At 34.1% G+C, this 13,630-nt stretch overlaps 1 protein-coding gene across 1 annotated transcript; it reads left to right on the top strand.

Annotated features, from left to right (window-relative positions):
* Positions 1–3,776: 3,776 nt before the first annotated feature.
* On the top strand, positions 3,777–4,763 carry MS3_00001529 (uncharacterized protein; the record flags this gene model as incomplete). Its single annotated transcript, XM_012936528.1, has 1 exon — positions 3,777–4,763. The coding sequence occupies one exon, from the start codon at positions 3,777–3,779 to the stop codon at positions 4,761–4,763; it is 987 nt and encodes a 328-aa protein (XP_012791982.1).
* Positions 4,764–13,630: the final 8,867 nt, after the last annotated feature.

Raw genomic sequence — 13,630 nt, forward strand, 5'->3', positions numbered from 1 at the left:
TAAGATAAAAAGAAATGAAAGACTTGGAGGCAAACACGGAAAAAATGTAATTAAGCATCTAGACGTATTTAGAATTAAGTAGGAGTTTCTGTTGTTTATCATTACAGAATGTATTTTCTATTTGATTTTCTCGTTTGTTTGTTTGTTTGTTTATTTTATTTTTTAATGATTTTACTTCATCTATATACATTATGAATTCATTTGGCAATTACTCTCAAATTAGCACGAATGTATACACATAATTTATATTAGGTGAACTGAATTATTTTTTTCTTCCGAAATTTGAAATCTAGACATATTCATTTCAACTGTATGATAAATCATTAGTTAAGTATATAAATTAGGTTGAATTTCTTTATATAAGAATCATGATTTAACAGTGTATAATACAAGTTATTTCTGCCATAAATTCTAACTTTATTTATTTGTATCAGAAGTGGTTTTGTGGATATTATAGTAATTTTAATAGTTGAGATACTGATGTGGATGTGTCGCTCAATTTCTTGGATTAGTTGAAGTTAAACATTAACATCATTGGATGCTGGCTCAGTGGTCTAGTGGTTAAGCGTTTGCATGAGACTGATAGGTCCTGGGTTCGAATCCCGCGGGAGGCCGGACCGTGGGTGAGCACGTCTGAAGAGTCCCACACTAGAACGAAACGGCCGTCCAGTGCTTCGAGGTTTTCCTTGGTAGTCTAGCTTCGACTGACTCATGATTTCAACTATTCAAACATTAATTGTTTAAGAAACTGAGATTTTCATGAGCAATTAATATGTAGGAAAAGATTCGTATTACAACTGAATTCAGATTGACATGACTTTACTCAAGATGTTACCGATAGCTGACATAGATCGACTTAACAACGAAAATAGATAAAAACTATTTTCCAATTCGCTGATTTTTAGATAGTTTGCTCACATTTAGTAAACATCAAAAGATGAATGAATTACATTGATTAATCATTAACCTTGTGTATGAACATAATTTATAAAATCATCGAGTCAAACTGCTGTAGAAATGAATACCACGAATTTTCAGAGTCATGTGCTTACTTGTATTTAACATTTGGGAATGCGATGTTTATCTTGCTTGATTATAACTGTCGATAGACTGGAGAAATCTAGACGTGCAATGTGGCCTTGAAAAAGTCAAATATCTAGACTGCCATCTCAGGGTTATGTGATATGTGAAGCATTATAGACAAAACATTCTATAGGAGGATGAATAAAATATACCTAATCAAGGTCTCAACCTACATTCCCTTAATTGCATCATAAGGACATATATTAATATCAGAGATTAGTATACATATTCGTTCATTTTGTCAATTTAAGCTTCCTAGTCACTTATCAATCTTCTCATTTGCATGACTGCTCGGAAAAATGTATACCAAAAGAGTGTATTTCAACCGCATTTCGTGGATTATAACAACCACATCTATGAAATGATTTTAGCTCTTAAATATGTTCAACATGATGTCTAAATATTCATTCATATTATTTTGCATATCACTTATCTGCGAATGTAACTTGCCTATAAGTCTAGAATGAGAAACGGATACAGTGAGAATTATCAACGAAACTTAGTTTCATCTGGTTCGCAATTTTATTGGAAATATAAACAGATTCCTAGATTCAGAATATTCTCTCACTGCATTCTCATTCTCTGTTGTACAGTTGTTACTGGTGCCTTGTGTTTATTATCGCAATAATATCTTATGCATGCATTGAAACTAGGAGATTATGCTTGGTGAGAAAACACTTGAGTTTACTCTGGATTCAAAGTAATTGTTTTGTCGGGAAAAAACAAAGTCCTTGAGTTTATGGGGTCCCGTGTGATAGGATAACAATCATATGACCTCTCTCTAGACCAATTATTGATTAGTTCATCTATATTGCTAGTAAGACCGGTAACTATTCTTGGATTGACACACTTACCAGTGAATAACAAATAAGACCTTAAGGTTAATTGTTCCTCGAGCACCTTCTAGCCGAGTGGCCAACCAGAAGATGAGGATAGAAAATAGGTCAGTTCTCTAAAGTACTCAATTTGATCATGTTACACAACTCATACAATAATATAATTGAAGTGTTTGACCACACAGAAACGCAATCAAGGAATTACATAACTTATACGGATGATACAAAACCAGGGTAAGAGGGAATAATTAACTAATGATAAATCTGAAATAAAAAGTTATCTGATAGCGATTTATGAATCAAACGAAAGCTTGATAATAAGAGAATGTGTAAATACTACAGTCTAAGCCTCTACTATTCATCGTGTAATTACTTAGTGAATATGAACTGTGAAGCCTACTTCATAAAATTGATTCTATACAGAATGTATATAATTGGATTTTTGGCTTCCTGATAGACTCAGTGGAGAATCATTAGTCTAGATTGTAGAAGTTCGTAATATGATAACCATAATAGCACATGAGCATTAGTCAACTCACTTGAATATTGACTTAACCGAGTTTGTAAACGTGAATGTTTTAGGTTTATTTAGAGAAGTATGGTATTTAGTGTGATATTTTCAACAAAAAAACTATACTTATGAATTGTAGTATTAATGATTAGGTGATTTTTTACAGCTTAACAATTTTTACTTATCTGAGAATACCAGATTCTTATCAACAGTTATCTCCAGTAAATGAAATCATTTCATATACTTAGCCAATCCGTTAAGCTTAACATAAAACCTGATACAAGTCTATATCATGCTGATTTTCTATAATCCACATCAACATATTCAAAACAAATTAACGAGAAAAAGCCTGTGAAAAAAATGCAAATTATACTATGATGTCTAACGTTTCATCAAACTTAGGAAAGAATTGTGATCAAAAATGAAGTATGGGTTGTAAAGCTGATTTCAAGATTTAAATCGAATCGTTACATAATAGCACGATATGTCTTAGTAACTCACTGGCTAATAAAAGTTTCAAGACGAATGAGGCGGTCTGTGAGCTTAACCACTCTATTCTCTCCAGCCAACTTATGAAGTTAGTGAAAAGCATTCCTGAGGTAACATTTAGAATAGCATCAGTGTAACTCCTTTTGTGTGTAAGGTATTTTCTTCTTCATGACCAGAGTACAACTAAATCTCTCTCGAAGTCAATCATTTTTCTTCAGCTTGGGTCCAATGTTTTTCTGCTGATTCCGAGCACCATCATGTTGTATCTCCTAATTTCCTTAGCTATTTGTCTCGTCCTCCCTGTCTTCCACATTGTCCAAACGTTCCATGTAGTTATATTAATTGTTGCTCTGTTTGTTAGAATGGACATCGGTCTTGTGGTTTTCGAAGAATCTCGACTTACACTATGAGGCGTCATAATTCTTCTAAATGAAGATCCTTCAAATCGGAGGGAAGAGATTGAATTTTTTGAATTGTTTATTCTGGTTAGAGTTTTTCTAGCAAGTTTGTTTTCTACCAGATGAGTTTGCTGACCTCATGTGCAAACTCCCTCCTTTATCCGGTCTTGGGACCATCAGAAACCCTAGATGAGCTACAAGTGGAGTTTGTCTGCATATTGCTCCATCCAAATTCACCACTGATTTGTATTGTATATTTGATATCCATACAATATTTCATCTACCATTCAAATTATTGTAAATGAAGTTCTGATTGGTCATTAAAGCTATAAAATATACAAGATTGAGAATAATTTGTCCAATATCAAGTTATAAACTTATCCAAATGTAAATCAATCTTTCATTTTATATTTTATCTTTATTATAATAAACAGTAAACAACATAAACAGACTTAAACAATGAATGGGACTATTTACATTAGCTTACCTATTCGGATTATTATTACGACTGAAGGAATATTTGGCATAATATTAAATATTGTGGCCATCATTGTTGTGTTCACTTCACAATTCGGTTCAAAATTTACTACATTTGTATTTAGAGCACAACCAATATTTGACTTAAGTGCATGTTTCTCAACAGCAATGTACTATATGATTCAATCTATATCATCTGTCAATAACGGAACTGGAATATATATTATAGATGTCATAATTTGTCATTTTTGGTTTAGAAATGGATTATTCTGGTTGCCATGTATCTTAAGTGTGCAAAATCTGGTTTGTATATCATTGGATCGAGCGAGTTCTGTCCTATTTCTTGGATCATTCAAAACGTATACGAATAGATTTTTCCTATTATACTTTCTTTACATGCTCACTATGCTTTTGATTTTGTACATACCAACACCACTTCTTCGTCGTTATACCGATGGCCAATGTGTTATGGATTTTTCATTCCCTTGGATTCAAACGAAAGTATTTCTTGGTTATATTGTGTATTCATGGGTTGTGTTTTCTTATTTTGTTCCAGTTTTGGTCACATTAGTTAGCCATGCATGGATCATACATGTATTAAAAATATCTAGCCCTTCTCATCAAAATTGCACAACACAAAATTTTGAAGCTACTTTACAGATACAGAAGAAAATTACTCAGTTAGTTATCACAACAACAATTATGTCATGTCAACTAGCTATATTACACTCATTTGAATGCATAAGTCAAATATTAATCGCATGTGAAGTTGTGGTTTACACTTATGGTACTCCGATTGAACAAATGGGTACAATACTTATATTATTGGGATGTACGTTAAATCCATGTATTCTCATTTTCAGTACAGCTCCTTTGAGAAAACGTTTATTAACATCAGTTAAAAGTGTCACAGAGAGAATTAGCAGCATCGCGACAATAGGAAAGCACACGGAATCATTAATACAATGATATATATAATAAAGATTGACGATCATATGTTAGCCATAATCTCTTTGACCTGTTTGCATACAAATCAAGGAATAACACCTACCCATTAAGTGTATCGTGTTCTACAGAAAAGATTCGGGTATTTCATAACGATTAGTAACTCTCTGTAATACTTCAAAAGAATACCCAAAGCAATTCAAGATAAAAACAGAATCTGTAACTTCTTTCGAACACTCAATACATAAATAATGCAATCAGTCTTTAGGTTACCATATTTGTATAGTTTAGTACACGGTAAAGCCTCTCATTCATATATATGGATTATAAAAAAAACTGCTGGTATTACCTTACACATACTATGCAAGTATGCAACAATAGTAAATATTAAAGGGAAATACGGAACAACTCGTATGGTTATTGTCATCGAAACAGCTATAGTATAGTGTTTGCCCTAGTGTTATTTTCTATTTCGCTTCCTTCTGTTGTTTCTTCGTTCTATGATTGTAAATATCTTGTTGATCTATATTCTATCATAGACATTTGTTAACTTAAATTCTGAATAATGGTTTGATTTCGATCAAGACAAAATTAACAATTGTATTCTATTAGATTTTAAATATTTTAGCAAATATCTACTCAACCCATCCTAAATTGTATTATAATTACCAATAAAGATGAAAGAATATTAATATTCTTAAATTGTGGTATGGAATCACAACAAGAAAGTTCAATCCAAACAATATATGATAATTACAACCGCAGACGTTGAAAGTTCAATATCAGCACAGTGCATGTTTCGTTGTTTAAAAAATTACAAAGGGAACATTCAAATTGTTCAATAATTGAACTAGTTACTAATAACGTATCCCAGTTACAATGAGATAATAATTCTTGGTATGTGTATTTTATATCTATTCCGGTATCATATATCACCCATATTTTCTTAGATTCCATAGTTCCGTACTGATATATAGAAACAGGTTACTAACAAATGACTTACGGAAGCTTAGATCTGTGAAAAATTATCAGGAATATTCTTATCATCAACAAATAAATCTATGAGTAACTAAGATGAGTCTCTTGGATATAATTCATAATAAATGATCACACTAAAAATTTCAAAATCATTATCTGAACGCCTATTAATAGTGTCACTAAAAGAAATGAACATTAGAAAAAAGTAAATATCGACCGATGGGATTATTAATATAGCCTGATAAATTATGGAATATGTCTGCTCGATGGCATTCAAGAAAATAGAAAGATGGTAAGAAAGGTTAGTAGAAACAGAGTCAAATACACTTCCATAATGTATTCTTCATTCAGAATGATAATACAGTCAGAGAATATGAAAGTAAACGGAACTTGATTACTTGATACTTACAGGATTCTTTTATTAAATCCATAATGTTTGGTTCTTCTGCTTCATCATTTTTATAGTGATTTGGATTTTTTCAATTTTCTAAAAGAAATTTTATTATGCTAATTACTTTATTTGTTTGTTCTTTTATGATTACATATATTTGTTTACGTATAGTCATTCTGAATTTATTTCGTTTGTAATCAATAGTTTTATGTACTCTGAAGAATAGGACATTAATTCGTGTCTCAAAATATCACTATCATCTTCATAGGTAAGAGGGTCTCTGAATAATATTTTCAAATTTGGGGTCATTTATACCAACATTTAAATGATTACAAAGTTAACTATAAAACTTCCCAGTAAAATTGCATTTAGAAGATTAGTTCTTGTGTTGTAGAAAAAAACATTAGATTTTCTGATTTGGAGAATGAATTTATCTGTTAAATTGTGCTATTTTACATGTCTCAGATGAGGTAATATGGAATAGAACTTTTAGCAAAAGTTTAAATTCATCGTTTGGAAAAGAAAAACATGTTGGAGAAAACTCAAGTTTATTCAAGGAACCATGTGCCTCTCTCACCAATTAAAACAATTAAATGAGCGGAAATGTTATGTCCTGTCGACTGCTACCAACCGCCTAACGTTTCATCATCGTACGAACTATGTCAACACGCTCAGACTAATAGTCACACTACAATTTGGCCGGTATAATTTGATCAGCATTAAAAGGTACTTAACAAACATGATGTTGATTGCCATTCAGTGATTGGTTGTAAATGTTGTTGGCTTTTAGATTTCTGGATGAGTACAAACTATCAATTCATCTTAAATAATTTTAAGCCTCTCAAGGAAACCCAGTGACAGACAATTTTTCAAGGTTGTTTGAGTTTATGATTATAGTGATATCAAATATGTTAAGTGAATTGTAATGTAAATTAGTAGTTGAGTAATTAGATGTAAAAGAAACTCAATAGATAGAATGACGATGATTGAATTTCAAATCAGTGAAATTCTATACTGTTATAGTTTATTACAATTGTAAATACTAAAGAAACACTAGGATTATCGAAAAACTGGAATAATCATTCACTTTATTTTACCCATGACAATTATTTTTAAAATATTTTATACGAATATTTGTCAATACTAGAACGAATAGTTTGATAAAATTTGGGCGCCGAATATAGATAGGACATTATTTATGAAAATTATATTTGAAATAATCTCAACGATTGAAATTTAAATAACTCCAACATTTTGTCCAGCAAACTTGTTTAAACTTCTTCAGGGTAATAATCAAGATCAGCATTAGTGAAAGTTAAGAATAGGTTTTCAAAGAAAGAACAACAGAATATTGTCTATCAGATCAACTGTCATGATTGTAATGCAACGTATGTGGAAGAAACTTCAAGACAATTGAATGTGAGAATGAAGGAACACAAACAATATCTGAAAAATGTTCCCAAATCCTCGGTTGATTCAAAAAAACTTTAGAATAGGTCGGCGACAGCGTTACATGCATTAGAAATAGGATACATGATCAATTTTGAAGGGTTTAGCACACATAAGGAAAAATTGACGGTAGAAGCCCTGTTTATTTGGGCTAATAAGAACAGCCTGAACAAAAACGATGGTATTCAACTTGCTATCATTTGGTAAATGTTCGTTAACAAGTAATTTGATCCTATTTCTATCCAACCTGTTTATTTCACATGCATTACTATTCTAACAGAAATTAATCTGGGATATTCTACCTCTACAAATATCCATTTGATTGTTCTCATTTTACATGCACATAGAAGATTCAGAAACAATTTCAACCTTCAAATTGAACGTTTATTTTTAATTCATACAAAAACAAATTCATACTTAATATCATCCATTAATAACTCAAACCTACACATACACATACACCCACACGATTCATTCATTTATCTTCACCTAGTGAATTTTTCACATGATTCGCATGTAACTGACTTATGTTATCCTACTCACTAAAGTCAACATCCGAATATGATTGGGTTAGCACAATATAGATTTGATCTTATTTGATTGTTAAACATTATATATTTCTTTGATCATGTTGATTTTGATTATTACCCTGAAGAATTCCAGACAAGTCTGCTGGACGAAACGTTGGAATTATTTAAATTTCAATCGCTGAGACTATTTCAAATATAATTTTTCACAAATAACATTTTTTAAATAGCTTACAGCAAACTTATGAGTTATTATCTTTCCTCCTAAATACTAACATTTCGTTTACAATCACCTCATTCCCATAATGTATTCTGATCGACAACAAATAGTAATCATTCAAAAACTCAAAATGTCATTAGTACATGAATAGTGTATGAATAAATTTACGTTAGTTATAAATATACTTCATTGTATTTGGCTGACAATCCATAAGGATTCTCTTGTATGATTTGAATTGCGTTTCCATTAATTGATTGTATGACATGTGGATAAACAATGATCAAACTATACTCTGATTATGTAACGACAAGTCAAATCTGTTTTATAGAAATTACTGTAATCCTATTGATAACCAAGATTTAATGTGGTTTCCATCTTTAGTATGTCATTTAGTTTTTATGTGGTTATTAATTTCGTTCTGCAATTTTTACTGTGTAAATAAGCTAAACTTTCAGAAATATCGATCACTGTACCAGTCAGTGTATCTGGACAGATACTCTCGTAGTTAGGTACTCTATAATAAGGTGAGTGAATTACGCTAATAAACAACATTTTAAAAGTAAAGGTTAAATTTCGTAAAATGTAGTGAATTCGTATTTTAGAATATGGATTTTTTAAAATAAAGTAATACCTAGGAAGATTTTGTTTAAAAGAGAGCTGTGAATACTACTATTTATTTCATTTTCTGTGTGAATTCAGAGCGAGTAATGATGGAGATATTTTTACGACTACTAATAGGAATTTATTCATTTCAAGTGACAAATTATTTGAATAAGCTTTTAAAACTTTTGATAGAATTTGATGTTGGACAAATACATTGTATATCTGTCCACAAAAACATCAGACACTGTTAGAAGAATAACGTCAGTTAAATATACTTGAAAAGAATCGAAATCATAAAATTAACTCGATTTACTATAAGTTTCTGCACATCTCACTCTCCATCATTGGTTGATAATTATTGCATGGTTATTGTAATTCCTGACCTCCAGTAATGAAGACTTTTTGGGTAAAATTAAGAAAAACTAAAGATAAGTGTGTAGTGACCTAATTTTATGAAGAGAACGCGATTGGTGTAATGGAAACATTTATTATTATAACCAACTGTACCAGTGATTATTTTACTGAACCTGTTTGTTTAATTGTACCGGGACATATACTTTTCCATTGTTTGTGACCTTGAGCACACTCACGTACGTGGAGTAGTCTCGCTTGTAAATTTTGGCACGATCTGGGTATTATTTCGATACCACGAGATTGCCAACAAATACATCCTAATTACAATCCACAACTGCCTTCTAATATTTGTCCTACATAGGGTTTAACCTGATAATTGGCACGTAATCGGTCTGTAGTGGTGATCATAGTCAACTGCGACTCGACACAACTACAAGTGATTGAACATCTTGTTTTGAAAATATGTGTTCATGTTATAATGAACAAACATTTTGTTGACATTCATGTATAACCAACCTGGTGACGGCAATAAACAGATGAAAAGGCATCCTTGATAGCTAGAGGAAGGTTGACACCAAATTTCATGACTTCCCGAAAGCTCTTGATAGAGTCAGTCACAGATGTCTTATCAACAAGCTCGAACTACTAGGTATCAGATCATCTTTAATTGATTGGCTGACGGCATATCTAAGTAACTGACATTTTAAGGTCAGGGTTACCTTTTCTTTCTCTTAGGCTATGGAATGTCCTAGTGAAATCCCTCAGGGTTCAATATTAGGACCTCTTCTCTTCTTCCTTTATATAAACGATCTTCCACATCAGGTATCGTTAAATTTTCTGCTTTTCACTGATGTGAAACTCTGAAGAGAAGTCTGCAACTAAGAGAATAAACTTGCACTTCAGGAAGATCTGATTCGATTTCAAAATTGAGAGGCCGACAAGGAGCTTACCAGTAACAGTTCAAAGTGTAATGTAGTCCATCCGAGACATGTTCCAGACTATGAATACGACTTAGGTAACTACTTTCCAAAGGTATCTTAAGCTAAAAATGATCTACTACCATCTGATGTCTTACGCTAACCACGACAAAAATGCATTCCGAGTAAACCTTGCACTGGTGACGCTGAAGTGCATTTATGGTCAGTTCGATGGTGGAACTATCCGCCTGATCATCAACAGTATTACTCGATCCTACTTATAGTATAGAAGCATGGTGTTTTCTTCCTCACTTCAATAGGATAACGATACATTGGAACGTATCCAAATTCGAGCCAAAAAACCAGTTCGGGGACTCAAATTCAAGCCCAGTGAAGAGCGCCTTAAAGAATGGAGGCTAACAGAAAGTGTGACTGAACTCAAATCAAATTAAAAATTGTTTTGGTCGGAACGTTTATGAAAAATGTTACGAATTGTCGAGGTGACGCACTCATCGTTTTGCAGCAGTTTGACCTTCAGATGTTTAATAAGCTCCATCAGTGGAAAATACCACTGAATTGTTGCCTTTGGAAACTTAAATGTCTAGTTTAAGTTTCATTTTGGAAAGGACAGGGGTCTATGTGGTCTGTGTTAGTCCTGTCAGTAGTGATCTTTCACCTGACCCAACTCTCTTTTGAAAGCGTCGAGAGATGGAGCTTCAATCACGTGTTGAGGTAATGAATTCCAACCATTGATTATTCTGTGAGAAAGTCGATAGTCAGCTCGGAATCAGTTAGGAGATTTGGACTTTGCAGATGGCACTGCCCTTCTATCCTATAAACATCAACCAATGTACATCAAGACAAACGGTGTAGCAGCAGACTCTGCATCAACAAGCCTCAACATACACAAAAGAAAAGCAACATCCTCAAATGCAACACGGAGGACACCAACCCGTCACACTGGAACAGGTGGAAACTTTCACAGACCTGGTCAGCATCATCGGTGAACAAGGAGGATCGGATGCAGACGTAAAGAAAAGGACTGTCAAAGTAAGAGTAGCATTCCTACAGTTGAAGAACATATGGAACTCAAAACCATTGTCTGCAAGTCAACATAAAAGTGAGAATCTTCAATACGGACGTCAAGACAGTCCTACTGTGCGTAGCGGAAACGTAGACAGCCACTACAACCATCATCGAAACAGTACAAGTATTTATAAACGATTGTCTACATAAGATACCCAGTGTCCGTTGTCCGGATACCATCAGCAATAAATTACTGTGGGAGAGAACAATTTAGCTTCCGGTTGAAGAGGAAGTGGGTTGGACATACATCGTGGAAATCGCCAAGCTGCATCACGAGGAAAGCGCTAACCTGGAATCCTGAAGAGCAACGGAAAAGTGGTAGATCAAAGTACGCATTGCGTCGGGAATTGGAGGCAGACATGAAAAGTATCAGTAGAAATGAAAACACCCGGAGAGAATTGTCCATGACAGGGATAGATGGAGAATGCTGGTGAGCGGCCAATGCTCCTCCGTGAGGGTTAACAGGCGAAAGCACGTAAATAAGTAGGTGAAATTATACAATGACCACTTGGTGACTAAGTGTTGAGACCGTCTAGCAAGGCCTCATTCACTCCACAGTTTGGACTGTGGGACCAATCATCGGCTCTTGTCCTTAGCATTCCAAGCGGCAGCCAACTAATTCCCACGTCCCAATTACATGAGATATTTTATAAATAACGGTAAACGGGATAGTATTTCTATTAAATGGATCTTCTTTATGCTTCCGGATTACTCTTATTCATTTGAAACTTTCAAAATCACGTTCCCTACTGTCTACAAACTACATCAGCCAAATTTCTGTGACTGCGATCACATCTGGCTTGGTAGAACTTATCTGTACACTCGGATCTGATCGCCTGTCGAGCAAGTTTTTGATATTGGTTTCACAAATACAAAGACCATTTAAATGGCTTTGTGCTGCACTCGAAGTAGCCTTGTCACCACTCTCTGTCGAAGCTCCACTATCTGAAAATTTACAATTTTAAGGTCATTCCCGCTTGCATTTAACCTCGGTTTCAGTTCTCTTTCTTGTCTTTTTATACGGCCTACGAGTGTCAAGTCTTAACGAATGAAACTTCTTCCCCTCCAACGCCGTTTGAACAGTCACCAAACATGTTGGGAGTAGTTGCGCTTTGGAGGTTGCCAAACGATCGGTATGAATTCTTCGGATATTGCCGAGCTGTAAGGTAGATGATGAGGCGGCAAAAATTGATGGGGAAAAAGCGAGCAACAATAAATTACTAGGACGTTGGTTGAATATAAGCCGATGAAACATAGAAATAATGGCAAAAACATACCGCTCTAAAGTTTTACCAAGTTGTGTGGAAATAGATATCTCTGACAAGTGTTTGAGTTCTTCAGATAAGAAACAATGATTTTGCTGCAGGAGTAATTATACTGCAGTGGTAGTACCATAAGTGCGTCATCAATCATGCTGATGTTTCTACTGCCATTTATTTAAAGTAGAAAGTCGGACAGTGTTGTTCGTAAGTGTCGAATCCAAATTACGTCTATATTTAAAAGACTAACTGTAAGTACAGAAGTATAACCTTGAAAAGCTGTGATTTCGTCGTACGAAGCTATTGGTCAACTTGTAGTCACATTTTAAAAAGCAATGATTGCTGTTACAATCAGTAAGGGTCGTAGACTACAGGTCGAGAGTGACAGTGATACGAAGTTTTCTCTACAGGTCGATAAACGGCGAGTGCTGTACAGGCGACTGCTGTACCGAAACCATCTGTTAGGTAACAGATACGAGGAAGTAATACCTCGTAAAATAAAATACGAGGGCGAAGTTGAATAATTACAATAGTTCAGATGTGCTACGACGTCACTTCGAAATAAAATCGTTCTTACGTATACTGACAGTTGCACTGAATGTTCATTTGGGTATTGTTGATGTAAAAGTTGGATTACTTATTTACTTACGCCTGTTACTCCCAATGAAGCATAGGCCGCCGACCAGCATTCTCCAACCCACTCTGTCCTGGGCCTTCTTTTCTAGTTCCATCCAATTCTTGTTCATTTTTTTCATGTCTATTTCCATTTCTCGACGTTATGTGTTCTTCGGTCTTCCTCTTCTCCTCCCTTGGCCTTGGTGATTCCATATGAGGACTTGTCTTGTGACGCAGTTCGGTGCTTTCCTCGATGTGTGTCCTATCCACTTCCAGCATTTCTTCCTGATTTCTTCCTCCACTGGGATCTGGTTTGCTCTATCCCACAGTAGGTTGTTGCTAATAGTGTCCGGCCAACAGATTCGAAGTATTTTGCGTAGACAACTGTTAATAAACACCTTTATCTTCTGGATGATTGCTTTCGTATTTCTCCAGGTTTCCGCCCCATACAGTAGAACTGTCTTGGCATTTGTATTGAAAATCCTGACCCTG

The sequence above is a fragment of the Schistosoma haematobium genome, chromosome 1 (genome assembly GCF_000699445.3).
Source record: "Schistosoma haematobium chromosome 1, whole genome shotgun sequence".
In the NCBI taxonomy this organism is placed as follows: Eukaryota; Metazoa; Platyhelminthes; class Trematoda; order Strigeidida; family Schistosomatidae; genus Schistosoma; species Schistosoma haematobium.